Genomic DNA, 27,800 nt, shown 5'->3' on the forward strand with positions numbered 1-27,800 from the left:
GCACCCCCCCCTACCCCCTCACCCCCACTCCAGCCCCAGAACTCTGCTGGACACCTGGGTTCCCACTTATCAGCCCTGGTCCTTGGAGCGGAACCCAGCGTCCGCTCCCCACCCTGCAGGCCGGTGGGCATGGAGCCGAGGCCTTAGAACCTCCCAGCTGCCTTGTTCCTGTCCCATTGTGTGTGGGATGGGGTGGGGCTAAGGCCAGTCCCGGGGAGCCCCCTCCCCTTCCTAAGGAAAAGGCCGGGCTCTGCTCAAAGCAGCAGAGCCACAGCGAGGGAGGTCGACATGGGCAACTTGAAGAGCGTGGGCCAAGAGCCTGGGCCCCCCTGCGGCCTGGGGCTGGGGCTGGGCCTCAGCCTGTGTGGCAAACAGGGTCCGGCCTCCCCGGCGGCGGCAGCGTCTGAGCCCAGTCGGACACCAGCACCCGCACCCCTGCCTGCGCGGGACCCCAGGTGAGGCCCAGGGCAGCAGCGAGGAGCAGGTGACAGGAGGGTGGGTGTCCAGGCCTGAAGCCTGGGGCTTGGAAAGGCTGGAGCCTGAAACCCAGCCAGGAGGGCCAGGTCACCAATGCAAAAATAAAAGGCTGTCAGTGAGAACAGAACAGGAAGCTCAAGGGGTTGCAAACAAGAGAGCCGGATCCAGGCCAGCAACAGGTGAAAGTCAGAGGTAAGGCTGTCAGCTTTCCAGGCTTGACTGCTGCTCTGCTTCCAGAAACTGTTTGACTTTGAGCAAGTTGCTCAACCTCTCTGAGCCTTTACTCATATGAAGGAGGGATGTAGCATACTTATTCCGTGGGGTTGTCATAAGTTTCTAGCTCATGACAAGTGAGCCTTCCACAGACAGTGATGATTATTTCACAGAAGAAGCTGCGGGAAGGCTAGTTCCACAGGCCTCACAGACAGGGGAGAGCAGGGGTGCAGGTCTTTGGGGTGGGAGGCTGAGAAGACAGAGCCACTAGGCCCTTTCCAGCTCCAGGCCCCTCCTCCTAGAAGCCATCTACCCCAAAACTAATCAGGCTGCCCCAGCCCCCAGAAAGGGCCCACTTAGGGCAGAGGTCCCTGCAGAGAGGAAAGCCGCAGGCCAGGTGGCACCAGTGTCAGGCCAGGCAGGGTGGCTGGGGCTGCAGGCGGCTCAGCTCAGCTCAGCGGGAAGGGCTCCGCACAGGCGCACCCGCGGGCCGAGTCCCTCCCTTCCTCCCAAAGGCTGGCCTGGTGGCTCTGGGAGGAAGTGATAAGGCTTCCGAGGCTTCCCTTCACACGATGGCTACCATCAGGAGGGGTGTGAGTGAGGAGAGAAATCTGGGTTGAAAATCCCTGCTGGGCACGGGCCTCTTCCCCCCCTCAAGATAGGGCTCATTGCAACTCCAAAGGGTTGGACACCTCATGTCCAGAAGAGGCGAGCTAGGCCCAGCATTGAGGTGAGGACCCAGCATAAGCTAGGGGTTTGGGAACTCAGGGCTGCTAGCCCAGCAGCCCCAAGGCAGGGGGCCCTGGGTATGGACAGAACCAGCCCTGCCTGTGTGGCCTCTAGCAAAATACTTATACTTTTTTTAGCCTAAGGTCCTTCATTTGTGAATGGAATGCAAATATTGTGAATGGAATGCAAATATTGCCAAACTTTTTACACAGGGGGCCAGTTCACTGTCCCTCAGACCGTTGGAGGGCCGGACTATAAAAAAAACTATGAACAAATCCCTATGCACACTGCACATATCTTATTTTAAACTAAAAAAACAAAACGGGAACAAATACAATATTTAAAATAAAGAACAAGTAAATTTAAATCAACAAACTGACCAGTATTTCAATGGGAACTATGCTCCTCTCACTGACCACCAATGAAAGAGGTGCCCCTTCCGGAAGTGCAGCGGGGGCCAGACAAATGGCCTCAGGGAGCTGCATGCAGCCTGCGGGGCCGTAGTTTGGGGACCCCTGGCCTACCTCCTAGGGGATGTTGTAAGGGGAGAGAAAAATGTAAGAAAGCCCAGGACAGGCAAGCAACAAACCAATGGGATTGTTGGTGCTGTGGGGAGGGGGTGGAGTCTCTGGGATACATCCATAGGGAAACACACTTCACCCACTCCCAATAGCCCTCCGCTCACCCGGCCGCCGGAGGGGCTCAAGTTCCCTCGTGTGAAGAACTGGGAGGTGGGGAGCATCACCTACGACACCCTGAGTGCCCAAGCACAACAGGTAAGGGGGAACCCTCCACCCCAAGTTGGGGTCAGGTGGGCTGAGACCTGGCCACTCTTTAACTGGCCAGGAGACAAGACTGGAAAAAGCCAGAGGAGCTAAGGGACAAGCAGGGCACGGTGGCAAGTCTTAGCCTCCAGCCCTTTTGCCACAAGTCTGGTCCTCACCCAGCCCAGCCTCACCCTGAGGTCCAATCTCAGCCCTGGCCCTGAACTCACACCTTTCTGGGGTCACCCTCCCTCTCCTACCCCTACCATCCCATGCCTCTAGCCCCCAAACCCTGACCTGATCCTGATGCATGTGCTCCCTCCTCTCTCCACCTCTGCCCTCCACCTGGACCCAGGACGGGCCCTGCACCCCACGACGCTGCCTGGGCTCCCTGGTACTCCCACGGAAACTGCAGAGCTGGCCCTCCCCAGGCCCTCTACCCGCTGAGCAGCTGCTGAGTCAGGCCAGGGACTTCATCAACCAGTACTACAGCTCCATCAAGAGGTGTGACCCTGACCTGACATCCGCAGCCGACCCCTGTCCTTCCCCGAGGTCTACTCCCATCCCCATCTGATGCCACCCACACAGGGCCTGAGCTCTGTGCCCATGGGCCTCCCCTTCCCCCCACAAACCCACATGACCTTCAGGGCCCTCCCCACCCCACTGGACATCCTCCACAGGGCTGGCTCCCAGGCTCATGAGCAGCGGCTTCAGGAAGTGGAAGCCGAAGTGGCGGCCACAGGCACCTACCAGCTTCGAGAGAGCGAGCTGGTGTTCGGGGCCAAGCAGGCCTGGCGCAACGCCCCCCGCTGCGTGGGCCGGATCCAGTGGGGGAAGCTGCAGGTATGGCTAGCTAGCAAGCACTAGGGATGGGGACTGCGGGACACAAATGAGGAGAGGGGGGGCATAGGCAGCTTCCCTGGGGGGGGAGTCAGAAGCAACAGGGAGATTCCCACCCATTCCATGGCTTAGAGACTAGTGCCCCTGGGAGCCCTTACCCAGTAGCTAACCCTTGGTTGTGAAGCCTCATAGCAGGGCTTCCGCAAAGAAACACCCAGACTCACCGTGTTATTGAGTATTGCTGAGCAGTGAACCCCAGGGGGGTATCATTAGAACAGCAGGAGCAGCCTTCTGGAAAGCTCATGACCGCTTCTTCCAAATGGCTTCACTTGCCCAGCCCCGTCTCCACACCTACTCCCTTCCCGCCCCTAGCGCCCCAGCCCATACCTTCCTCCATCACGACCTCACCACATGACCCAGAGCCGGCCTGGGCTCCTGAGAACAGCCCATGGCACTCCGAGAAGCAAGCTGACCCACAGGGGAACAGAATCCATGACCTTGGCCTCCTTACTGTAACTGACCACCAAAGAATTTGGAATAAAGCCACATGCTCAGTCCATCCCAAAGGAGTCACAAGTGAAAAAGAGCAATGCTGTCTGACATGTGCACAGCCCTTGAAATTGTTCAGAGCTCTAGCTCAACGTCAAACCCATCAGAGCTTCCATACTGGACCCCACTCACTGCCCCAAGCCCCTGCCACCTCCTGCCCCACCACTAGCATAAGTTTCCTTCTCCCTCAGGCAGGAAAGGAGACCTCCACTCAGCCAGTCAATATGGCTCCTCCTGGCACCCAAATACCAGGATGGGCAGAGTCCCCAGAGGCCACCTAGTGCAGCCACCCTCCCTTCTCATCATCAGTGTGCTCAAGGAGCATCAGATGACCACCGTGGATAATAGAAAATTGACCACCCACACCCCTAGGTGACCTCCCCCACCTGCTGATGTCCCTCCCCAGTCATCAGTTTGGCAGTGACTGGGTCCCTCCTCTGTACCAGGTACTGAGTCTGCTTCTGTAGAGATGGAGATAAGGAGCAGACCAGGCTAGCCGGGGGGTGTGGAGTACAGAGTAGGAAGGAGTCAGTGTGGCTGCAAATGATCAGGGAGGCTCCCTGGAGGAAAAAGAACCATGGCTCACAGCAGGTAACACCCCAGCCTTCAAAGGCTGCAGACAAGGTCACTGCCACCTCGCCTGTCTCCAACCCTTCTGCCTCCTGTCCCCCTGCCTTGTTGGCTCAGGTGTTTGATGCCCGGGATTGCAGCTCTGCACAGGAGATGTTCACCTACATTTGTAGCCACATCAAGTATGCCACCAACCGGGGTAACCTCCGGTGAGTGCCCCAAACCCGCGGGATCCACCACTCCCCCAGGCGGCAGAGAAGTTGGGGCTCTGACCAGCTCTCTCCCATGTCAGCTCGGCCATTACAGTGTTCCCCCAGCGCACCCTGGGACGGGGAGACTTCCGAATCTGGAACAGCCAACTGGTGCGCTACGCAGGCTACAGACAGCAGGATGGCTCTGTGCGGGGGGACCCAGCCAACGTGGAGATCACCGAGGTGGGTAGAGAGAGGCAGAGAAGGGGGAAGACATCCTGTGAGGGCTTTCAGTGAGGCTGGGGAGGGAGGGTGCAGTGAAAGAGGGGTCAGTGAGGCAGGGAGAGGGGACATCACTCGGATGAAGGACAAATAATGCCAAAGGGGTCAGAGAGCCAGTCATCGAGGGGTCCCTGGGATGAATGATGGAAGATGGCTAATGAAGGGCTCCCACAGCTCTGCATTCAGCATGGTTGGACCCCAGGCAGTGGCCGCTTTGACGTGCTGCCCCTGCTGCTCCAGGCCCCAGATGAGCCCCCGGAACTCTTCACTCTGCCCCCCGAACTAGTCCTCGAGGTGCCTCTGGAGCACCCCACGTGAGCAAAAGAGGGATAGGGTCAGGGAGGATTGGGCTGCCCCGAGGGTGCCCAGACAGGCAAGATCCCCCCTGAAGGCCTGAACCCTCGCCCCGACGCCCCCAGGCTGGAATGGTTCGCAGCCCTGGGCCTGCGCTGGTATGCGCTCCCTGCCGTGTCCAACATGCTGCTGGAAATCGGGGGCCTGGAGTTCCCTGCAGCACCATTCAGCGGCTGGTACATGAGCACGGAGATCGGCACGCGGAACCTGTGTGACCCCCACCGCTACAACATCTTAGAGGTGAGCACCAGCGGGTGGGGAGGGGACCCTCTGGGCACCGGCAGGCCAGTGCTGCCTCCCGTGCTAGAACCGCAGAGGAGGGCCCTGTCAACAGGGCTGTGCGTGTGCGCATGCGTGCGTGCAGGCTTGCAGCCGGCCCTTGAACAACGCGGGTTTGAACAGTGATGGTCAGTGCAGAAACCCGCGCATGAGTGGACCCACACGGTTCAAACCTCCCCATTATTTAAGAGTCAACCGTGTACAGTCATTTTCCCAGGAACAGGATCTATATAGTTCTATAGCTTTCATCAGATTCTCAAAGCAGATCTTGAGCCAAAAAAATGTTAAAAACCCATTTTAGAGATGCGACTGGCCCAGGGTCCCTCTCCACTCGGTGGGGCCTCTGCAAGCAAGAAAACCGGAGCCAGCCCCAAACTAGGCAGTCAGGCTTCCCAATGCCCACCCACCCACCCACCCTCCTTCCATGAATGAGTGTGAGATAACTCCCGGCCATCCCGCCCCTACCAACGCCATGCCCTCCCGCTCCCAGGATGTGGCCGTCTGCATGGACCTGGATACCCGGACAACCTCATCCCTGTGGAAAGACAAGGCAGCGGTGGAAATCAACTTAGCTGTGCTGCATAGTTACCAGGTGCTCAGGACCAGACTGGCCAGGAGGGCAGGGGTGAGGCCAGGGTTGGAAGAGAAGGAGGCGCTTTAGAACCCGGGGCAGAAGTTGGAGACAGCGGGAAGGAGCTCCACAGTCCAGGAGTCATGGGGCACCCGGGTGGGGCCTGCATTTCGGGGACCCCGCACATAGGTTCCAGGTGCCGTGATATGGGGGCGTGTGTGTGCCCGGAGCCCACCTGACCAGCGCAAGCTCAGTCCTTCTGGTCCCCGGGGCACACTGTGTATTGAAATTTGTGGGACACACCAGGTTCTGGAAAATCTAATTCCAGGATTGAGAATGTGTTGGGTATTGATTTGAAGGAAATTAGTGACTGCTAAGTACTTCGATGGAGGTCTTAAGAGTTTAGGATATTGGGTTTGGGGGGCAAAGTTGCTATTGTATGCGGAGCTTTGCGCATGACTCTGAATGCTGCAGGGAGGGGTTACATGTGGCTGCTGAGTCTAAGCCCATCTCCTCCCTCCCTACCTCACCCCAGCTGGCCAAAGTGACCATTGTGGACCACCACGCTGCTACATCCTCCTTCATGAAACACCTGGAGAACGAGCAGAAGGCGAGGGGGGGCTGCCCTGCCGACTGGGCCTGGATTGTGCCCCCCATTTCAGGCAGCCTCACCCCTGTCTTCCATCAGGAGATGGTCAACTATTTCCTGTCCCCTGCTTTCCGCTACCAGGTGCCTACCACACTGGCTTTGCCCACCAGGGTGGCTGTAAGAAGCAACCCCAGGGACCTCCAAACTTCTATTTTCTTTACTCACTTTCCCTCCATCCCCCAACACCCCCACTTCCCTGCAGCCAGACCCCTGGAAGGGGAGTGCAGCCAAGGGCACCGGCATCACCAGGAAGAAGACCTTTAAGGAGGTGGCCAAGTAGGTGCTGTGAGGATGTAGTCCGTCACCTCACATCCCGGGGACCAGCCCCAGCGCCCCTCCACAACCCCCACTCAGTGCTCCAAGACCTTGTTTGGACCATGTACCTGGGGAGGCCCCAGCTCTGTGTGCCTGGGACCCCCTCACCCCACCTTCACCCGCAGTGCAGTGAAGATCTCTGCCTCACTTATGGGCACCGTGATGGCCAAGCGCGTGAAGGCAACAATCCTATACGGCTCTGAGACTGGCCGGGCCCAGAGCTACGCACAGCAGTTGGGGAGGCTCTTCCGGAAGGCTTTCGACCCCCGGGTAGGACTGAGCCCAGAGAGGCAGGAATCTGGAGACGGGGGCGAGGGTGGGGTGCTCTTGAATCTTCAGAGGCGCCCAGGAAAGGGTCACAAGTCAGGGCCCACGGGGATTCCGGGATCTACAGGGAGTCCAGGACCAAGTCAGGGTCTGGGTCTCACCCTACCTGAGGCAGCAAGGACATCTGCTTCTCCTGACCCACAGGTCCTGTGCATGGATGAGTACGATGTGGTGTCCCTTGAGCATGAGACGCTGGTGTTGGTGGTGACCAGCACATTTGGAAATGGGGATCCTCCAGAGAATGGAGAGGTGAGGCCTGCAGGGAAGGGGCCACTGGGCATGAGGGAAGAATCATGTTGGAGTGGCTGGGCAGGCCCCATGATGGAAAAGGGACATGTCATGAGAGTCCTATATATGGGCCACACTCCAGCCACCCCCCACCATGAGCTGCCCCTGACACCCCAAGTAATTTTTTCATTCTCAGTGCAAGTTTTTGGGGGTTTTGTTGTTGTTGTTGTTGTATTTTTCTGAAATGAGAAGCAGGGAGGCAGACAAACAGACTCCCACATGCAGCCGACCAGGATTCACCCAGCATGCCCACCTGGTGGCAATGCTCTCCCCATCTGGGACGTTTCTCCGTTGCAATCAGAGCCATTCTAGCACCTGAGGCGGAAGGCCATGGAGCCATCCTCAGCACCCAGGCAACTTTGCTCCAATAGAGCCTTGGCTGTGGGAGGGGAAGAAAGAGATAGAGAGGAAGGAGAGGGGGAGGGGTGGAGAAGCAGATGGGTGCTTCTCCTGTGTGCCCTGGCCGGGAATCGAAACCAGGACTTCCACATGCTGGACCAACACTCTACCACTGAGCCAACCGGCCAGGGCCAGTGCAAGTTTTTTTAAAAAATATTTTATTTATTGATTTTACAGAGGGCAGAGGGAGTGAGAAGTATCACTTTAGTTGTTCATGCTTGTTGTGTGTACCTTGATCTGGACAAGCCCAGGGTCTCGAACCAGCGACCTCAGCATTTCAGGTCGATAGTCTATCCACTGTGCCACCACAGACCAGGCATCAGTGCGAGTGTTTAACACACTAAGGGTGCTTCTGTAGACTGCACCCGGACATTGATGAATGAAAAAAACAGGAATACTCCACTTAGTACTCAAATTCAGCTTTTTCTTCTTAACAAAACAAAAGAGCCCTACTCAGATATCCACAGAGATTAGGTAACTTTGCTTTCTAAAAGAAAACAAACTTGAAAACTAGAAAACTACCGCTCCTCAACCCTTTATTGTTAACATTATCTTTCAAGCTTCTCTGTCTCCATTCATTTCTGGTGCCTTTGTGTGTTCAGGCTTCTAGGTGACAAAGGCCTGCTAAGCACCTAATGCAGAATTCTGACGTAAGCCTTCTCCCCTGCTTTCCTGCCTGTTAGTCCTTTTAAAGAAAAATAGGATCATTGGCTTTTGTTTAGTATAAAAGTATTTACTATCAAAAATCTAGAACATTGCCATCACCCTAGAAAGTTCGCTGGTCAATTACCCCCCTCCCATCAATCCTCATCCCAACAGTCTCCAAACCAGAAGCGGTCACCGTTCTGACTTCCGTCAGGTGGGTTAGTTTCACTCGCTTTAGGAAGGAGTAGGAAGAGGAACATACCGTATTGTGGCTTATTTCACCCAGCCTGCTCCGGAGGGTCAGCCCAAGGCTGGGTGCCTCAGGCATGCGTTCCCATCCATGAAGACAGCCCATATATTTTCTCCACTCTCCTGTGGACAGACACTTGGGCTGGTGCCAGGGTTTGGCTATTATGAATAATGCTGTTATGAACATTCTTGTGCAAGGCTTTGTGGGCTTATGTTTTTATTTCTCTTAGAAAAATATCTAGGAGAATTGCTGGGTCATCAGGTAGATGTATGTTTAACTTTTTTTTTTTTTACTGCCAAATAGCTGAACGGATTGAACTGCATCTTATATTCTGTGAATTTCAGTGTATGTAAAGTGGACCTCAAATTCTTAAAAATGGAGCAAACCTGGGAATATAGCCCACAGAAAATGGGGTTTATTCGCTAAACACACGAACCAAAATGTTTATAACAGCATTGTTCATAACACCCCACACTGAAAACAATTCAAACGATTATCAACAATGGCCTGGATAAATAAAATTGTGGTATGCAAATGAGATGCATTAATGAGTGTAGATGGATGACAACCACACGAGTATATAGATGAGACTTGAAACATAACGTCCAGGGACAGAAGCCAGACACAAAGGGATACGGTTCAGAAACCAGCAAACGAGTCCGGGTACTCTAATCAGGAAGGTGGTTGATCCCCTTGGGTTGGGTTGGTGACTAAGAGAGGCCACAAAGGTGACATCTAGGGTGCTGCTGGTAGTTTTTCTTGATGGGATGCTGATTATACAAGTCTGTCAGGTTTGTGAAAATCTAGAAAGCTGCACGTGTTCGACATGTGTGCTTCTCTGTTGGTACATCACACTTCAACAAAACGTGAAAAAAAATAGAATTAAGGGAGGACATGTTAGTTCTGGTGAACCTGGAGGACCCGCCACCCAGATGCACGTGCAGGTAACACTGGCTGGATGACCCTGCCGCATTGCATTCTTTCCTGAGTGAAGGTTCTTTTGTGTAGTTCTAAACTGTTTAAACGGCAGCACATAATGCGGCTCAGCCTCCTGGGGGCTGGCAGCACCAGCAGTGATGAGGGCAGCACAGGGAGGCTGGACCCTGTTTTCACCTATCAGACTGGCTAAAATATTAGGACTGATGACACCCAGTGTTGACAAGAGTGAGAAAAGAGCACCCCTCTGCCCTGATGCTGAGGAAACCACCTGAGTACCCATCAGGACTTGCAGCCCTCTGACTCAGCAATCCCACTTCCAAGGGCCGCCCTACTGAAATAGGCAAAAGGGGAAGCAGGTGTGTGTGAACGTTTGAGCCTTGGTCAGAGGTCTCCCAGATGTCCTCAGTCAGGTGGGGGGAATCTCATACAGGAGATGTACATATCACGGGACACTGCGTAGCCATTCAGTCTTGGTGTGCTGACCTGGAGGTTTGTCCGTGACAAACCAGTGATAAAAACCAGGTAAACACAGTTTACCCCCAATTTTGCTTTTTAAAAACAATTTATATGCATATATACATATAAATATTGATATGTATGTAAGGACAGTGGAACAGGGACAGTTTTAACATTCTGTATACTTTGAAGTATAACTAACTGTGATGCCAACACTCCCTCCACCCCACAGAGTTTTGCGGCAGCCCTCATGGAGATGTCTGGACCCTACAACAGCTCTCCGCGGCCCGAACAGCACAAGTAAGTGGGGTGAGAGCTCTGGGGACACAGGACAGCGAGTAATTAGGAGAGAGAAAAGGAAAGGGGGTATGAAAGTTTCACCCTTGGCCCTGGCCAGTTGGCTCAGTGGTAGAGCGTCGGCCTGGCGTGCAGAAGTCCCGGGTTCAATTCCCGGCCAGGGCACACAGGAGAAGCGCCCATCTGCTTCTCCACCCCTCCCCCTCTCCTTCCTCTCTGTCTCTCTCTTCCCCTCCCGCAGCCGAGGCTCCATTGGAGCAAAGATGGCCCCGGCGCTGGGGATGGCTCCTTGGCCTCTGCCCCAGGCACTAGAGTGGCTCTGGATGCAACAGAGCAACGCCCCAGATGGGCAGAGCGTCACCCCCTGGTGGGCGTGCGGGGTGGATCCCAGTCGGGCGCATGCAGGAGTCTGTCTGACTGTCTCTCCCCATTTCCAGCTTCAGAAAAATACAAACAAAAAAAAGAAAGTTTCACCCTCTGTGTCACCAACAAGCTGGAGGATGGAGGGAGGAGGCTGGAGCCCCCCACGACAGCCTCACGCTGCCCTCCTTCCTGTGACCTGTCCACCTGCAGTCCCCGGGACTTTAAGAGGCCCATCAGTCCTGAGGTCTCCTTCTGAGGGGAGGGGAGGCAGAGCAGGGCCCGGAGGCCCAGAGACCCCTGGAATGCTGTCCCTCAGTCTCCATCCCAAAACAGCCCCAGAGGGCAGAGCCCAGCCCTTGGGAAGGCGCTTTCCTGCCCCCAATGCAGAGACCCTGAAGCTGTCCCCTGGCTGTGCCTGGGCCTTTGCCATGTCTCCAGTCCCCTGTGTCACCCCTGTCCTCGTCTTCTCTTGCCAGGAGTTACAAAATCCGCTTCAACAGCGTCTCCTGCTCAGATCCACTGGTGTCCTCCTGGCGGAAGAAGAGAAAGGAGTCCAGCAACACAGACAGCGCGGGGGCCCTGGGGACCGTCAGGTCTGGGGACCTCGGGGAGGGGAGGCATGCGTGAGGGCCGGTTCCCTGGGCACACAAGGGCTGGATGGACTGTGGTGAGCTTCCGTGATGGCTTCCTGCCCCCCCAGGTTCTGTGTGTTCGGACTGGGCTCCCGGGCGTACCCCCACTTCTGTGCCTTTGCCCGCGCAGTGGACACGCGGCTGGAAGAGCTGGGTGGAGAGCGGCTCCTGCCACTGGGCCAGGGTGACGAACTGTGTGGCCAGGAGGAAGCCTTCCGTGGCTGGGCCCAGGCCGCCTTCCAGGTGAGCCCAGGGGGCCTGTCCTGGCACCTGCCACCTTCCACCGCTCCAGCCCCAGTTCTGACTCACTCGGATCAGTACACCTCTCCACTGAGACCTGCAATACTGAGACCGGAACCTCGCTGCTGTCCAATCTCTTTGGTTTTGTGGTTTCTTCCTGTTCCTTCCAAATTCCACCCTTTTCTTGGCCCAGTCCTGAGTAGTGGATGACACGGCCCTAATAACACAAGACGTGCCTGGCCCCGGCACAAGAGAGCAGACAAGCCCTGGCAGGCGGGGGCCCAAGTGGGCGCACAGAAGGAAGGGAAGCCGGGCGGGCAGGATGGAGGGAGAGGAGAAGGATCAAGAGAAGGCCAGGCAGAGATGAGGGCTGGAGCTGAGGCCTGCACAGAAACTCCGGGAAGCCAGAGGCCAGACGGGCTTGGGACAGTACTCGGGGGTGGGTCCCAGGGCTGTGACTCTCTAAGGTGGGCTTCCTGCCGAGGCAGCTCTGCCTGGCCTGGGGATCATGCCTGGACCTGGAGGGGCTCCATCTCCCGGTCCTGACAGTGTTCTGGGTGGTTCTGGCCCCCCTGGGGTTCTGAGGCTTGCACCCAGTAGGTGTGGGCTGATGGAAAGGAGGAGAGCATCCCAGGGGGCTGCTGAGGAGATGCCTGACACAGGTGGCGGGCTTGCTGGGGCAAAGGTCAGGCTGGAGAGGCAGGCTCCGACTGGAGGAGAAGTGGGAAATGGGAAGCAAGACGAAGGGATCCAGCCACAAGGAAGCGACTGGAAGTTAGGAGTGGGACAAGAAGAGGAAGGGCCTCCATGTAAAGTGTTGGGACCTCCTCTGGAGGCACAGGGTCGGCTGGAAGCAGGAAGGCAGGCTCTGAACTAACAAGGGTGTTAACGGGGAGGGGGGAGGAAGGAAGGGAGGGGGGTCGAGGAAGGAAGGAAGAGATATAAGACTTCACACACACAAAAGAAAGATTAACAGGATTGGCTGTGTGGGGTGGAAGAGAGGGAGGTGAGCCCGAGATCTCAAGCCGGGGACTGCCTTGCGCTTTGCCAGACTTATGCCTGGGCAGAAACAAATGAGATACAGCCCCCACCCCCAGGGCCTGGCCCCGGAGGCCCCCCTCCAGCCCCTGTACACAGCGCAGGAGAGAGCAGGCCGCCAGAGACCCCTCCACAGCTCCACTCTGGGAGCCTTTAAGACCTTTACATAAAGTACCTCACTTCATCTTCACCGCGACCTAACAAGGTGTAAAGACAGGGAAACTGAGGCAGTCTACTATAAGGGTAGGGGCAGAATTTGAAAGCAGATCTGACCCAAAAAAAACAGCAGACACATTTACTGGGTGCTACCATGTCCCAAGCTCACCAGATGAAGTACCTGGAGGCTGTGACGAAATCCTGTGGCAAGGGACCACTAGCACAGTGGCCTGAGATGTGACATGGGCTAAAAGTACGAGAGAGCCACAGCCTCTCCCTCAGTTTCAGTCCTGTTCTCCCGCATGCCGCTAGGGCTGCCGATCCCATAGTGATCTGTGAGCCGCAGATGGCGCCTCTTACAGTCCCAGGGAGGTGGCACCTGGGGACCCAACAGGCCAGTGCCACCTCCCACATCAGCACCCTTGAGTTCCTCAGCCCTCATGTCCTTGGGCCTCAGGCCTCCTGTGAGACCTTCTGCGTGGGAGAGGATGCCAAGGCCGCTGCCCGGGACATATTCAGCCCCAAACGGAGCTGGAAGCGCCAGCGGTACCGGCTGAGTGCCCAGGCCGAAGGCCTCCAGCTGCTGCCAGGTGCGCCCTGACTTCCCTCTGACCCTGCTGGCCTGCTGGGCTCTCCAGGGTCCCAGGACCAGCTCTCAGGGGCATGCTCCCTGGCTCAGGCTTAGTCTCACTTACCTACTGCCCCCAGGCCTGGTCCATGTGCACAGGAGGAAGATGTTCCAGGCCACAGTCCTCTCAGTGGAGAACCTGCAAAGCAGCAAGTCCACGTGAGGAAGACTGCCCTCCACGCCGGTCCCAGCCCCTCCTTCCCCTGGCCCGGGCACCTTGCTGCTGCTGCTCCTCCTCCTCCTCCTTCCACATTCTGCCTCCCACCCCCTTTAACTGCCCCCTCTCCTCCACCCCAGCCGGGCCACAATCCTGGTGCGCCTGGACACTGAGGACCAGGAGGGGCTCCAGTACCAGCCAGGTGACCACATCGGAGTCTGCCCGCCCAACCGGCCCGGCCTCGTGGAGGCGCTGCTGAACCGTGTGGAGGACCCGCCCCCTCCAGGCGAGCCTGTGGCAGTGGAGCAGCTGGAGAAGGGCAGCCCCGGTGAGTGGACGTGGCCTGGGGCATGGCACTGAGAGCTTGATCTGTCTCCGCGGCCCCCTGGTTCCCTGGGTTCGGGACCTGGCAGAGGGTTGCCGCATCTGTTCAGCTGGACAGTCCACAGAGCATGGCTCCTTTCTCTGAACCTGTCCCCACACACCTGCAAAAGACTGTCTCCTCCCCCTGGCCACCTAGCCTGCTCTGTAGCTGGCCTGGGGTCTACCTCAGCCACACCAGAGCCTGGGGTTAAAATAAGTTGGGTGGGGGAGTAGAGGAGCCCAGACCAGTCCAGACAGGGGCATCCAGACAGGCCCAACACGGATATTCAAAGGCAAGGTCACAGATAAAAAGAGGCATGGTCAGTCCTTAGGTACTCTCCAAGAAGCAGTCATCGCCCCCAGACAAGGCAGCTGTGGCCCGGCCCCTCCTCAGAGCTCCCCGTGTGCCCTGCCTGCAGGTGGCCCTCCCCCCAGCTGGGTGCGGGACCCACGGCTACCCCCATGCACGCTGCGGCAGGCTCTCACCTTCTTCCTGGACATCACGTCCCCGCCCAGCCCGCGGCTCCTTCAACTGCTCAGCACCCTGGCTGAAGAGCCCGGCGAACAGCAGGAGCTCGAGACCCTCAGCCAGGTTGGGGGCCACCCCATGTGGGGAGCAGGGGGCAAGTGAAGCCAGGTGAGCCCGGGGCAGGGGGTGTAGGGAAGTCCACCTGGCTAACATGTCCTGGGGCTTTAAGAGCCGGCTCCAGAGTTACTAATTCATCTCAGAATTCTCCTGTTCTAGAAGAGCTAGGCATGGAGAAGGTGCTCGAGAAATGTTTGTTGGACTGAACTGAGGAGAAGGCTGGGCTCTGGGAGGGTCAAGAAGGGAGGTCAGTACACAGGGCTACAAGGTTCCCAGCGCACTGCACCCTACCCCAACCAGGACCCCCTCCGCTACGAGGAGTGGAAGTGGTTCCGCTGCCCCACGCTGCTGGAGGTGCTGGAGCAGTTTCAGTCTGTGGCACTGCCTGCCCCCCTGCTCCTCACCCAGCTGCCCCTGCTCCAGCCCCGATACTACTCAGTCAGCTCCGCACCCAGCATGCACCCAGGCGAGATCCACCTCACAGTGGCCGTGTTGGCATACAGGACCCAGGGTGAGGCTGCGGAGGTGGGGCATGACCAGGGCCACATAGTGACCCCGGAATGGGCTCCACACTGACCCCTTCTCCTCCCAACTAGATGGGCTGGGTCCCCTGCACTATGGAGTCTGCTCCACGTGGCTGAGCCAACTCAAGGCTGGGGACCCTGTACCCTGCTTCATCAGGGGGTAAGTGAGCACTTCAGGGAGAAGGGAGGCAGGAGGAGCACCAAGAAGAGAACATCTGTCGGAGCAGGGGCAGAAAAAGTGCCACGTAGGTGGGCCAGGACAGACGGGGGACTAGGCAGGGGGTACACAGAGTGAGGCTGGGAGCTTTGGTGAGGGGTGTGATTGGGAGCAGGGATGACCCACTGCACATGTCAAGGGTGGGGTGTCCAGTTAAGCCACTTCAGGACTTGGGCTAAGCTTTGGGCCTTTCACCAATTTGGATGTAGGGTCCTGACTTGAAACTATGGCTCCCAGAGACAGGGCTGGTAGCTCCTTTGCTTTTAGAAGATGTACTATGTGTCTCTCACTACATCCTTGGGGTCAGTCTGATGTTGGGAGGCACAGCACCTAGGAACTGTGCCTATTCAAGAACAAGCTCCCACTCAGCCAAGGAAGAACTAGTCAGGTTATCATAGCATCAGTGAGGACTCAGAATACCCTTCCCTCATGCTGTGTTCAGAAGTCTTGCCCCACCCAGCACCCAGAAGCCAAAAGCCTCAGGTGGGCTGATGAAGAGTTGGCATCAGGATGGCATCAGCTACACCCAGTGACCCAAACCCATATAGGAGGCTAAATTACAAAGAATCTGTAGCAATCTCCTGGATACAAACAACATACCAATCCTGATGATATGATTTAAAATAAGCACACTCAGTGAATTCATTACAAACTAAAAGACAGCTTTAGTTCCCTTCCACTAGTCTTTAAATATCCTAAACTAAGACATCAAAATATTTAATTCAGATTTGAATTATATTTCCTTCGACCCATCTTCTAACCAAAGACTCTGGGAGCTTCTGCCTGCTAGCAGAGTTCTTTTAATTTTATTTATTTATTTATTTTTAGAGAGAGAGAGGAAGAGAGACAGAGAGAGAAAGAAGCATCCATTTGTTGTTCCACTTATTCATGCTGTCATTCGTTGATTCTTGTATGTGCCTTGACCGGGGGTTGAACCCACAACTGCATGTTGAGACAACACTCTAACCCACTGAACTACCTAGCCAGGGCCTCGCAGAGTTCTTTTAATGAACACATGGTGCTTACTATGACCTAGACAGCGTCGTAAGCACTTGACACGTGTTAACTCAATTATCAGTGGAAGCTGAGTTCTCCTCTCTCCACCCTGCCAGACGTTGGTAAGAATAGGGAGCTGGGAAAGCAAAGGGGCCTGATGAAGTGTCTCTCTCTGCTAGGGCTCCCTCCTTCCGATTGCCACCTGACCCCAGCTTGCCTTGCATCCTGGTGGGCCCAGGCACTGGCATTGCCCCCTTCCGGGGATTTTGGCAGGAGCGGCTGCACGACGTTGAGAGCAAAGGTGAGGCTGGGGCCCAGGGAATGGAGGGAAGACAGGAGAGAGTCATGCAATCTAGGGACAAAGGGGCAGGGGCTGGAATGCAGGGACCAGGGAGAAAAGAGGGCAAGGAATGGGCCACAAAGGAGAAAAGAAGCTTATTAGACCAAGGGGAGGGGAGGGCCTAGAGGCCTGGGCAGTGCCCTGTAGGTCTGGCTTCCCAGTGCTGGGTGCAGAATCGGGGTTGGATTGGATTAAGGACAAAGGGAACTGGAAGTCTGGAGAGGATGGGGCTGAGACTCAGAAGACAGAAATCCCCCAGGTGGACTCTGGACTGTGCCAGAGCTCACCTAGGCGAGTCCAGAACCGAAGAGCAACAGGGTGCTTAGGTTGGGCATAGGGTGCCCTGGGCAGCGGGTAAATCACAAGAAGGGGGCTGTGACTGAGAGAGGAAGGTAGGAAGTGTGGGAGAATAAGGGCTAGAGCAGGGAAGGAGCTAGGTAGAGTCCCAGAACTGCAGCATCAGATGGTGCAAAGGGCATGCGATCTTGAGTTCAAGTGCGAAGCCCCTGTTCCAGGACCATCTCTGGCCCTTCCCTGGGGGACAAGCACCACCTCCTGGGAGCTTGGCTTCTCTATAAGTCAGCACCAGGCAGGGTCTCTGAGAAATGCATCCTGTACTCTCCTAGAGACTGAACAGCGGAGAGGTTGTTTTTGCCCAAAGGGCATGGGCTGTCAGCATGGGTGAGAGTAGCCACTAGGAGGTGTCAGCAGGGCTGCGACCCGGGGGAGCGGACCCTCCCAAACGCAGTGCTGTTTGCAGGGCTGCAGCCCGCCCCCATGACCTTGGTGTTTGGCTGCCGATGCTCCCAGCTGGACCACCTCTACCGCGATGAGGTGCAGGATGCCCAGCAGCGCGGGGTGTTTGACCGCGTCCTCACCGCCTTCTCCCGGGAACCCCACAGCCCTAAGGTGAGGGATCCTGAGGATGCAGGAGTAACCTGGAGCTAGGAGTGTGGGAAAGACCGATGGGCACTCCGGCGGGGGACACAGACCCAGCACCCCCACACACACACCCAGGGCACACCCTCCGTCGCCCCCCCCCCCGCGTGGCTCCCACCCAGCGGCACTCAAACACCTGCTCCCCACTCACTCGGCTCCACCTGTGCCCAAGGCCCTGCAGCCCGCTCACCTCCGCCCCGCCCCTGTTTCCTCCCTCTCTCTAAACCCCACCCCAGCTCACATTGGCCCACCCGGGCTGGCCCCTAACTCTGCCTCCCCTCAGACCTACGTGCAGGATGTCCTTCGGACAGAGCTGGCCACCGAGGTGCACCGCGTGCTGTGCCTGGAACAAGGCCACATGTTTGTCTGCGGCGATGTCACCATGGCAACCAGCGTCCTGCAAACGGTGCAGCGCATTCTGGCGACAGAGGGCGACATGGAGCTGGACGAGGCCGGAGATGTCATAGGCGTGCTGCGGGTGCGTAGGGGCAGGGGGCGGGGGGGGGGGGGGGGGTACTTGAAGGCAGGGTCCAGAAGGGGCGGATTCCAGGTGGGGGCGGGGCACGCTCCCATGCTGGTCTCCCACTCGGGTTCTGATCTGTTCTGTTGGCACCGCAGGATCAGCAACGCTACCACGAGGACATTTTCGGGCTCACGCTACGCACTCAGGAGGTGACAAGCCGCATACGCACCCAGAGCTTTTCCTTGCAGGAGCGGCATCTGCGGAGCGCAGTGCCCTGGGCTTTCGACCTCCCGTTTCCAGACACGACCCGCCCCTGAGAGCTGTGATTTTTGCTTTTCACCTCAGCTCCCAGAGAGGGGCCGTCAGTCCACACAGGCACCGCCACTCTCCTGTTGGCCTGCCCGGGACCGGCCACCTCTCCCTGCCTTCCCGAGATACTTTCTGACGTCTGTCCAGTGTCTGCGGAGACTCGCCTACATCCTGGGAATGAGCAAAGTGACTTTCTCTGGGCCTGGTTCCCTGTCCCGGTTCTGACTAAATCCAGAAGACTCCTCCCAGCAGTGGTATTCCAGGGCCTCCTGTCACCCCTTCTGTGTTCTTTAGGTGAACTTTAGATTTCCCTTACCTCTCTCGGGAGTATTTTATCTTGAAATCTAATCTCCAAATCATTTAAATATTTATTATTGAAGATTCACCAGAAGACACTGGACCAGGTGTTATGAGAGCTACTGAGATGCCTAACCCAGCCCTGTGAATTAAAATTACAGAATGGCAAGCTTGGTCTTGTAACTTGCACAGATGCGGGGGTGGTAATTCTTTGACAAGAGCCCTAGCTTACAGGACTCCACCCTGACCCAGCGCTCTAGGAACCTGGCCCCCAGCCAGTCACAGGCCACTCTCCGGAGCTGCTGCTCACGCTTGATGTTCTGAGAATCAGGGGCCACCCTCTGCTGCCAGGAATGGGGATGCCAAAGACCAAGCACACAAAAATCTGCAACTGCAGCCATGAGCAACCTTTACTGCTTGTTTCAGACAGGATGGGGAGTCACACCCACTTCCTCTGACAGCACGCCAATGCTCAACTCCAAAAACAGCCCTCGCTAGTCTTTCCACTCACAAGTCCCCACAGCCCCCCTCCACAAAGCCCAGGGGAACCTGAAGAACCAACAGCCTCTCAGTCCCGTTCCTCACTGTTCCCCTTACACTTAGCTTGGCCTCCGCCTTGGGCCTGCCCCCCACCTTGAGTATACTTGGGGACTTCTTCCCAGGCAACCACTCCAGGACAATGAGTTGGGGGGGGATGGAGGTGTCCCCTTCCCCCCTCCATGTGGAGATTGTCTCTTAGTCTAGTTTCCAGATATCTTTGGCATCTCCTCTCCTACCCTTTCTCTGCTCTCTGGGGCGAGTTCGACATTGACTCCCAAGTCCTGCCCAACTAAAGCATCTGTAGGGAGGGTCCCTAAAAAAGGCTCAGTGTGTTCTTCCACTCCATCTCTTCTGATTTCCTGTGGCCAGAGAAGCTGGGGAACCTGAGGGAGGAGAAGGTTCTCAGCAAGCAGCCCAGGGGGTAAGGGTCCAGGGATGACCATCCCCCTCCACCTGAATGCCCACCTTGGCTCCCATCCGTCCAAGTGCAGTGCCACCTAATTTCCTATTTACCCCCTGCCCCCAACCCCAGCTAGACTACACTGACCGTGAAGCACCCTCTCAGTCAGTGCCAGGGGCCTGGCCAAGCTCCTTCTGCGTGTCCGCAGTCTCCTGAAGCCCCCCAGGAAACAGACTCTGGGTCCTCTGGGTTCTCCACTGCTGTCTGGGGCTGGAGGCTGGGCTGGAGCCTGAGGAGAAAGGCCGACCGCTGGGCAGTGTCCTGACGCCTGCTGCCCGCCCTGGGTCTGTCCCCTGCCCACCCTGTCGGCCTCACCATCACTTGACCAGGATGGCTTCTCCTCATCAGGCGAGAGTGTCTGCAGGGGGCTGGACCAGGGCCTGGCCAGGGAGGAGGCCAAGGTCCCGGCCCACAGTTCCTGCTGCTGCTGCTGTTGCTGGTGGAGCTAAGTGGAAGGGTGAGGAATGAGGGCTCCCTCCTGCCCCGCAGCCCGGGGCCCAGGCCCTGGGCTAGGTGCTGAGGGCTTTGAAACCTCTTCCCCAACTCCTCCTGGCCATGTCCTAAGCCCTCCTTAGCCTCCATTTTGGGCAACTGATTTGTCCACACCTTTCACTTTACGGCATCTCTCAACTCACCTGGTGCAGGTAGATGGCATGGAGACTCATCTCAGCAGAAGCAAGCTCTGGTAGCCGGGCCAGCTTCTGGCCCCCAGTGCCTCCTGGGAACACACAGCTGGAACAAAGTGGGATAAATGAAAAACATGCACCCCCAGAGAGAGCCAAGCTTGACTTCCCTTCCTAATGTACCCCCAGTGCCCCAGCACCCGACCCCATCCTCCAAGAGGGTCATCCCACCACCCCTGCTCCCCTACATCTCAGTACCCCACCCTTCACCTGGGGTCCTGCGAAATTCGGGAAATGGAGGCCAGGAGGCTGGCAGTGGCTGCAGCTGGGGAGGGGGCAGTGGGGCTCAGGTCCCGTGGGGGCAGGAGGGGGTGCACCAAGAGGTTGGCCAAGAAGGCTTCCGGCTAGGAACAAGAGAAAACAGGGTCAGAAAAGAGGACAGAAGGGGAGGGAGGAGGTCTCAGCAAGGCAGGAGAGCAGGCTGGACCAGTGAGTGAACAGGTTACTATAGAAGGTGAGGCAGAAGAAGGGGAGATGAGCATGCCCAGTGGTGAGGGCAGAGGCCAGGTTTCAGCTCACCAGAGGGGAGGAAGAGTCACTGAACACCCCGGGGGTGGGGGGACTGAGAACTGAGGTGGCTCCCAAAGCGGCTGCATCCTGCTGTACCCGGCCCCGAAGTTGCCCTAGGAACTTGGAGCTGTGCCCTGGGGGGCGCCATTGTGGGTGCACCAGGGAGAACCTCATCAGGGAGAGCTCCGTCTTTCCGTCCTCTGCGCGCTGAGACTGTGAGGCCTCTGTCTGTCCCTCTGAGAGCCACTGAGAAAGGGGGAGAAAAACAAAAAGCTACAGACACTGCTTTTAAAGCTGCAGTGGGAGCCTTGTGGAGTAGGTGGGACAGGAAACACTAGCCCCAGTCTCCAGGTGAAAGAACAGAGGCCACAATGGGCCCTTGAGCAAGGTCACCCAAAAACACTGCAGCAGAGCAGGACCCAGGTCCAAGCCCTGCCCTGGAAGCTTTTGCGGGCTCAGTGTTTTTGCCAACCTGTATGTACCAGACCCTACGGCTAGCCTGAGGCCTTGGTGGGGAAGCCTGGTCTTTCCCCAGCCCATCCATTAGCCAGCCCATTCCTCAGCCTCTCTGGTGGCCTTCATTCCCTTTATGGTGCCAGGAAGATACACACAGCGCCTGCGTAATCCTCACACAGCCTTGTGCGTGGGTTACCATCACTGTCCTCAAGGACACTAAGGCGGGGAAATAAAGTGATTAGCTCAAGGTCATAGGTGGCCAGCGATAGGCCTGGAGGGCAAACCCTGTTCTAACTGCCACCCTGCACGTCCAGGGGAGGACTCTAACCTGAGGATGGCCATGGCGCTTCACATCCATAAGGGCAAAAGAACAGATGTCACCAACCCCGGCCACATCCACAGTGAAATGACGGAAAAAGTCAACAATCTCCAGGGCACGAGGGCGAAACCAAAAGAGCAGAAACAGCGGGGTGAGGACAGGGGAGAGGAGCTCATCCAGGAGGGACACCTGGGGAAGCAGGGGGAGGCCAAGAAGGTTGCTAAGGGTGATCAGGACCGAGAGCCTTTCCCCCCACCTCCGCCTTCCCAGATGCTGGCCAGGGCAGGAAACCGCCAACCCATTCATTTCCCAGCTGCCAGGAGAGCCAGCCGGGATCACTCCTTCCACGACCTTTCTGAGACCAGGCAGCCGAACAGCCCTCGTTTCGGTCTCGCCCTCACCGCTCGGTATTGCAACAGCCGCGCCATCTGCCGGTAAGCGTTGGTCCTACCGCCAGCTCCGGGCTCCTCCGGGAGGTAATGCATGTGGGCCAAGGCCGACCGCAGCAGGAGCTGCGGGGAACGACCCTGACACTGCTGGTCTGGAATGTAAGACCTGGAGGGCGGGGTTAAGGCGGGGTTAAGGCGGGGAAGGTGCCTGCAGTCAAGAGGATGTGCTGTGCGGATGGGAGAGGCAGGGCTGGGGGATGCTGGAGTCAAGAGGCGGTGCAAAGGGTCGGGACGGGGGACCGGGGCGGGGGACTCAGCCCCAGGTTGGAGGAATTACCCCCTCCCTGGGCAGCTCCCTTCGCACCTGGCCACGGTGGCCGTGACCCCCAGGGCGGTCATGACTGTAAGCACGTGCTCCACGGCAAGCACGTCCTCGTCGTAGACCGTGAGCAGGAGCAGCGCGGCGAAGAGCGCTCCCGCAAAGAAGACCAGCTGGCGGGCCAGCAGCGCGAGCAGGGGTGCGGGGGGCGCGGCGGCGTGCAGGAAGTCGGCCGCCGGGCGGTAGGCGCGGGCCAGGCGCGCGCGCAGCTCGTGCGGCAGCTCGTTGAAGTGGCGCAGCTGCAGGCGAGCCAAGTGGGACCAGCGGCGCGCTCCTAGCGCGCCGGGCTCCCGCCGCAGTAGCTCCACGTGGCTGTAGAAGGCGTGCAGCACCTGCCAGGCCAGCACCAGCGGGCTCAGCGCCAGGTTCGCTGCGGCCAGCAGCAGCACCGTGCGCCGCCAGCGGGCGGCCAAGGCGCCCCGCTGCTCGTTGCGCTTGTAGGCATCCGGCAGCTCCCAGCCCCCGCGGAAGAGCGAGAAGGGCCCTCGGAAGAGGAGCAGGTCGACGTTGAGTGCCAGGCCGCGGCTGAGGAAGGCCGCCCCGCCGCCCCAAGGCAGCGCACAGCGGGCAGGCAGCAGGCCCTTGTTGGCCAGCGCCACCTGGTAGTTGGTGTAGCGCAGGATGCGGTGGTGGACGTCCAGCTCGGTCAGCGGCCGTGGCTGCACGCACAGCCCTCCACTCCTCTGCAGCGCCAGGAGGCGCGACTGCACCTCCGCCCAGGGCACCGAGCTGAGCTCTGCCTGAGAACAGGGGACGGGTGAGCGCCAGAGACCTGGATGCCGGTGCACCGTGATGCCCGAATTCACCACGCCTGGAGCTACACCCCTGGTGTCCCCTCCCCACCCTGCCCTCCTTGCCATGTCCCTCAGGTGGGAAACCTGTCACCACGTTCTGCCCTGCTTGCCCTTCCATCACTGTGTCACCAACTAAGGGCTCTTCCTTTCCTCCTCTTCTGAATAGTTCCTTGAGGCCCTGCCACTCCTGAGGCCATGAGTCATGTGCTTCCCAGCGACTCCTCAGAAGTTAAACTCTTCAGGTATTTTATCCCAGCTCCTTAAGAGCAGATTTTCCTGGCCCCCTCCCCAGTACTGCACACAGATAGAAGGCACCAAGTGACCACGGTTTCTAGGGCACCTGCCAACGCAGGTCCACAGCCTCGCCTCATGCCTCTTGCCTCCACGTACTCTGAGATGGCCAGCCCCATCCCACGCCAGCCCCACGGTATCCTTTCTGAGACCCTGGCTGTGTCCACTTCGGGGGGCAGGGGCTGTCAGATCTCCCTTGGATCTCCTCTGCAAACCTCATGTTAGCCCAGTGCACCTAGCTGCCCCGGTCCAGCTTAGTCAAGTCCCTCCGGGCCAGCCTCGCCAGTCCATCCCAGGGTCTCCCCTTCCCCTGGAAGGAATTGGGGAGAGAAATGAAGGGAGGAAGAGAAAGAGAAGGGTGAGCAGCCTCTGGCAGGAGCAAAGGTCTAAGTCCCGCTCCGCACTGTCTGTGCTCCCCTGGCCTTCCTAATCCTCCCAATGCTCCGCCCTAGTGCTCCCCTGCTCGAGGCAAGTCTCTAGAACCTCTCCCCTCGTCTGTGCAGAAGGCTCTAGACTTCTCAGGGGAGCAAGAAAAGCTGGCTGCAGAAGGTAGCCTTGGAGCAGCACCTTAAAGGAAGGGTTTAGGTACAGAGCGAGGGACATGAGTAAGTATAGGGAGGGAAGAAAGGGCAAAGCAGGATCTGGGGACAGTGAATGGGTCTGTGCAGTGGCTGACTGCAATAGGAGGCAAAGCCAGAGAGGGGCGTGGGATCACCCGATGGGGCCTGAATACTCAGCTGCAGGCTGGTTGATCCATCTCCCCCCACCCCCTGCCCGCAGGGTCTCATCTGCTCTCCTGTTTCTGTGTCAGGGCTCTCTCTGCCTTCCTCCCCACCTGCTGCCTTTCCCAGTCCTACCCTGGTGCGTCCTGCTCTGTAAAGCCAGAAGACCACCCCTCCTCTAAATAACACAAGCTTGTGACTATAAGTCATCTTCTATAACCCACCTAAATCAACTAAGCTCCACGTGGGTGTGGACTGTGTTTTCTAAGTGATGTACCCCAGTTCCGAACATTATTTGGGGCCTAGAGTATGTGTCAATGAGATCCCCTGCCCGCTTTCCAGTGGGCCCTTCTGTCTATACAGCCCCCGCTCCTCCCCTGCCCTCTGACCCCAACACGGCCCTCTCCACACAGGCACACCCACCCAGCTCACCAGGGGGATGTTCAGGGCCTCCCTGTAAAACACCTGGATGTCCCAGTAGCTGAAGAGGTTGCAAGCTGAGCGAAGGATCTGGACCAGCCAGAAAGTTGAAGCCAGGAACAGAAGGAAGACCAGCAGGGGGCTTGAGCGGATCCTGGGGGGGGGGGGGGTAACAGCAAAAAGTGGGACCCCCACAGAGAGGGAGACAAAACTTGGGGAGCAATGGAAAAGTCATGGAGGGGGTCCAGTGAGAATAGCAGTTCTCAAGGTACGTTGTGCTGGGGGTCCTTGAGACCCTTGCAAATGTCTGCAAGCTCAAAATTTTTTTCAAACAACACTAACGTTTCTGCCATTTCTGCCATTTTCATTCTCATTCTCTTATGAATGGACAGAAGCTACATGACGTCACATTAACAGCCAGTGGCATGTGTGGGTTTTTTTTGTTTGTTTTTTACAGAGACAGAGAGAGAGTAAGAGTGAGGGATAGACAGGGACAGACAGACAGGAACGGAGAGATGAGAAGCATCAATCATTAGTTTTTCGTTGCGCATTGCTACACCTTAGTTGTTCATTGATTGCTTTCTCATATGTGCCTTGAGTGTGGGCCTTCAGCAGACCGAGTAACCCCTTGCTCGAGCCAGCAACCTTGGGTCCAAGCTGGCGAGCTTTTTGCTCAAGCCAGATGAGCCCGCGCTCAAACTGGCAACCTCGGGGTCTTGAACCTGGGTCTTCCGCATCCCAGTCTGAAGCTCTATCCACTGCACCACCGCCTGGTCAGGCATCAGCTTTAATTTTTAATAAGGTAATTATAAATACAATTCTTTTTTTTTTCTTTTTTTTTCTTTTTTTTTTTTACAGAGACAGAGAGTGAGTCAGAGAGAGGGATAGACAGAGACAGGAATGGAGAGAGATGAGAAACATCAATCATTAGTTTTTCATTGCGCATTGCAACACCTTAGTTGTTCATTGATTGCTTTCTTATATGTGCCTTGACCACGGGCCTTCAGCAGGCCGAGTAACCCCTTGCTCGAGCCAGCGATCTTGGGTTCAAGCTGGTGGGCTTTTTGCTCAAACCAGATGAGGCTGCGCCCAAGCTGGTGACCTCGGGGTCTCGAACCCGGGTCCTCCACATCCCAGTCCAACACTCTATCCACTGCGCCACCGCCTGGTCAGGCATGAATACAATTCTTGTAAACAAAAGTTCTTGGGGTTCTCAATCAATTTTAAGTGTATGAAAGGTGTCCTGAGACCCAAACTTTGGAGAGCCAATGATCTAGCCCAGGGACAAAAGGCAGTGGCTCTTGTTTGACTGTTTCCTCTACACACACCCCATACCCATTGTCACTCACCGCTGGGCACACTGGGACGAGGGTAGAATGGCATCCGACAAGGTCACTTTGCTGTGAGGCAACCCAGGTCTTGTCCGGTTAGTTGGTTGGTTGGCAAAGAGAATGTTGTAATCCACGCAGCAAAGGAGGAAGGTTGTGAAGGTGACAATGAAAACAAATTGTCTGGGAGAGCCGGGAGTTTGGTGATCAGACCTGAGAGCTAGGTGGCCTGCTGCCCAGTCTCCAGGCCAGCTTGATCTTCCTCCCCACCTAGCTGAGCCCCTGGCTGAACTAGCAGCAGCTGGCTCTACCAGAACAAGCATCTCACCCCAGCTGGAAGACGTCCTCCAGCAGGATACAGGCAAATCCATTCCGCTGGTGGTAGCTGTAGATGTGGCAGGTGCGTCAAGAAAGAAGCCTGAGGCGTGATGGCCCTTTCCTGAGCATGCCGTCCCTTCACTCCACCACTGCACCCTCAGAGTCCCCCTTCTAAGAACGGGGGCAGCCCCAGGGGGCCCTCCTGCGCCACCGCTGCCAGGCCCGGCACAAAGGATATCTTGGTGAAGAAGCTGTCCAGATTCTGGATGTGGTGCCAGGAGCCTGGGCACGGAGAGGAGAGTGTTGGGACTCGGCTCTCATCTGAGTAGGCTCTCCATGCCCTCAACTTCCAGGCTGTCCCCAGCCCACTCTCCCCACAGCCCCATACTCATACGCTCACCTCGGAGCCCCTCAGGCACGTGAAGCAGGGGCTGCTGCTCCTCCCCATGGAGGGGGGAATCTTGGGACCCCTCAGGGTCACAGTCCTCCAGCCTCTCATAATCCTGCTCAGGGATCAGAGGGCCTATCCGCAGCCCAGGATTGTCCTGGGGGCATTGGCGTGAAGGAGGGGGAGTCACCGAGGCCAGGGGTGGGGTGGAATGGGAACCCCAAGAGGGGGAAGCAGAGATGGGTGTCATCACAAGCCCTACCTGTGTTGGGGGTGTGGCTGGGGTTGGGAGAGCACTGTGTCGAGGCTGAGAAGCCCCCAGGGCCTGCACAGCTGGGCAGGGGGGCCCCAGAGCTGGAGAAGAAACTGAAGAAGGCACACTCCTCGTGTGAGGGGCAGAGGACAGAGAGAAGATGGAGACCCTCCCTCCCCCAGGCCCCCGACATGGAGCAGGAGGAAGAGGAGGCAGTGGCATGGGGAGGAGGGGCACCGATCCAGGCCCCAGGTCTCCCCACCGCCCCAGCTGCCCCCTACTCCCCCCCCAGCCCATTCGCCTCACCATCAGGTTGGCAGCTTCTCCTGAACGTGTTGAAAGTTGGGAGCTACTGCTATTTCCACAGAGGTTTGAGGAGTTGAGCAGGGACTTCAACAGGACAGTGATGACAACACCATGACTCAGTTGGGGCAGGCTTCAGGCGTCACAGCTCCCAGTCACCTGTCTAAGCACTCATACGCCCTTCCAGGGTGCATCCAAAGCTCTCAGGGCCCCGCCTCCATGCCTGGGAAGGGCATCGGCTGGAGAAGTGGAGGCTGAAGAGCAGACCAGAACAGACACTCATTGTCCCGTCTTCAGGCCTCGAGTGAATTTGAAGGGGAGGCCAGAGAGTTGAAGCCAAAATAACAAGAGCAAAAAAGTAAACCCTGTCAAAGGATTATAGGGCGGGCTATGGGACCAAGACGTTAAATCTCTGATGTCTTAAAATCTTGTCTTCCCTCTCTACAAACAGAGAGAGAGAAAGAAAGAGAGAGAGAGAGATCAACAGAGAACAGGCTAAAAACAGAAAAGAAGGGAAGGGAAGAAGGAAGGAATGTAAGCCTGCCTATTTTGTGGCAGTATTCAGGAAGGGAAGAGGGGAGACTGTCTGACTTCGCATATTTCTTTGTCCTCTTG

At 57.2% G+C, this 27,800-nt stretch overlaps 3 protein-coding genes across 6 annotated transcripts in view; 1 reads left to right on the forward strand and 2 right to left on the reverse strand.

The window, feature by feature from the left end:
- The window catches only part of KCNH2 (potassium voltage-gated channel subfamily H member 2), a 63,026-nt gene extending 45,126 nt beyond the window's left edge, over positions 1–17,900 (reverse strand). The window contains exons 1-2 of the mRNA XM_066237764.1: positions 17,853–17,900; positions 13,509–13,580 (exon numbers count right to left, since the gene is read on the reverse strand). The gene's annotated coding sequence lies outside the window, so the exon portion shown is untranslated. The remainder of the gene's footprint in view (positions 1–13,508; positions 13,581–17,852) is intronic.
- On the forward strand, positions 265–19,479 carry NOS3 (nitric oxide synthase 3). Its single transcript, XM_066237760.1, has 26 exons — positions 265–455; positions 2,093–2,195; positions 2,539–2,687; positions 2,864–3,026; positions 4,260–4,351; positions 4,435–4,576; positions 4,790–4,929; positions 5,035–5,209; positions 5,739–5,840; positions 6,355–6,549; positions 6,671–6,744; positions 6,909–7,053; positions 7,255–7,359; positions 10,320–10,387; positions 11,224–11,340; positions 11,448–11,622; positions 13,271–13,403; positions 13,522–13,600; positions 13,739–13,926; positions 14,381–14,553; positions 14,848–15,058; positions 15,144–15,231; positions 16,464–16,585; positions 17,385–17,533; positions 17,847–18,041; positions 18,182–19,479. The coding sequence occupies exons 1-26, from the start codon at positions 289–291 to the stop codon at positions 18,341–18,343; spliced, it is 3,612 nt and encodes a 1,203-aa protein (XP_066093857.1). The 5' UTR covers positions 265–288; the 3' UTR covers positions 18,344–19,479.
- ATG9B (autophagy related 9B) lies at positions 19,024–27,782 on the reverse strand. Of its 4 annotated transcripts, none has more exons than XM_066237768.1 (15): positions 26,892–27,143; positions 26,642–26,786; positions 26,478–26,523; positions 26,252–26,314; positions 25,945–26,106; positions 24,608–24,749; positions 22,354–23,108; positions 22,002–22,155; positions 21,610–21,789; positions 20,835–21,071; positions 20,526–20,659; positions 20,268–20,364; positions 19,948–20,077; positions 19,720–19,861; positions 19,025–19,555 (listed from the first exon to the last, which is right to left on the reverse strand). In XM_066237768.1, exons 1-14 carry the CDS (start codon positions 27,102–27,104, stop codon positions 19,734–19,736), a joined length of 2,586 nt encoding a protein of 861 aa, XP_066093865.1. In that variant the 5' UTR covers positions 27,105–27,143; the 3' UTR covers positions 19,025–19,555; positions 19,720–19,733. The 4 variants fall into 4 exon arrangements, with proteins under 4 accessions (XP_066093863.1, XP_066093865.1, XP_066093867.1 ...); XM_066237770.1 differs by lacking the exon at positions 26,892–27,143 and adding an exon at positions 27,189–27,782 and having other exon boundaries at positions 19,027–19,555; XM_066237769.1 differs by adding an exon at positions 27,189–27,782 and having other exon boundaries at positions 19,027–19,555; positions 26,642–26,995.
- Between the last annotated feature and the right edge of the window lie 18 nt (positions 27,783–27,800).

Source organism: Saccopteryx bilineata, chromosome 6 (genome assembly GCF_036850765.1).
Source record: "Saccopteryx bilineata isolate mSacBil1 chromosome 6, mSacBil1_pri_phased_curated, whole genome shotgun sequence".
Classification (NCBI taxonomy): Eukaryota; Metazoa; Chordata; class Mammalia; order Chiroptera; family Emballonuridae; genus Saccopteryx; species Saccopteryx bilineata.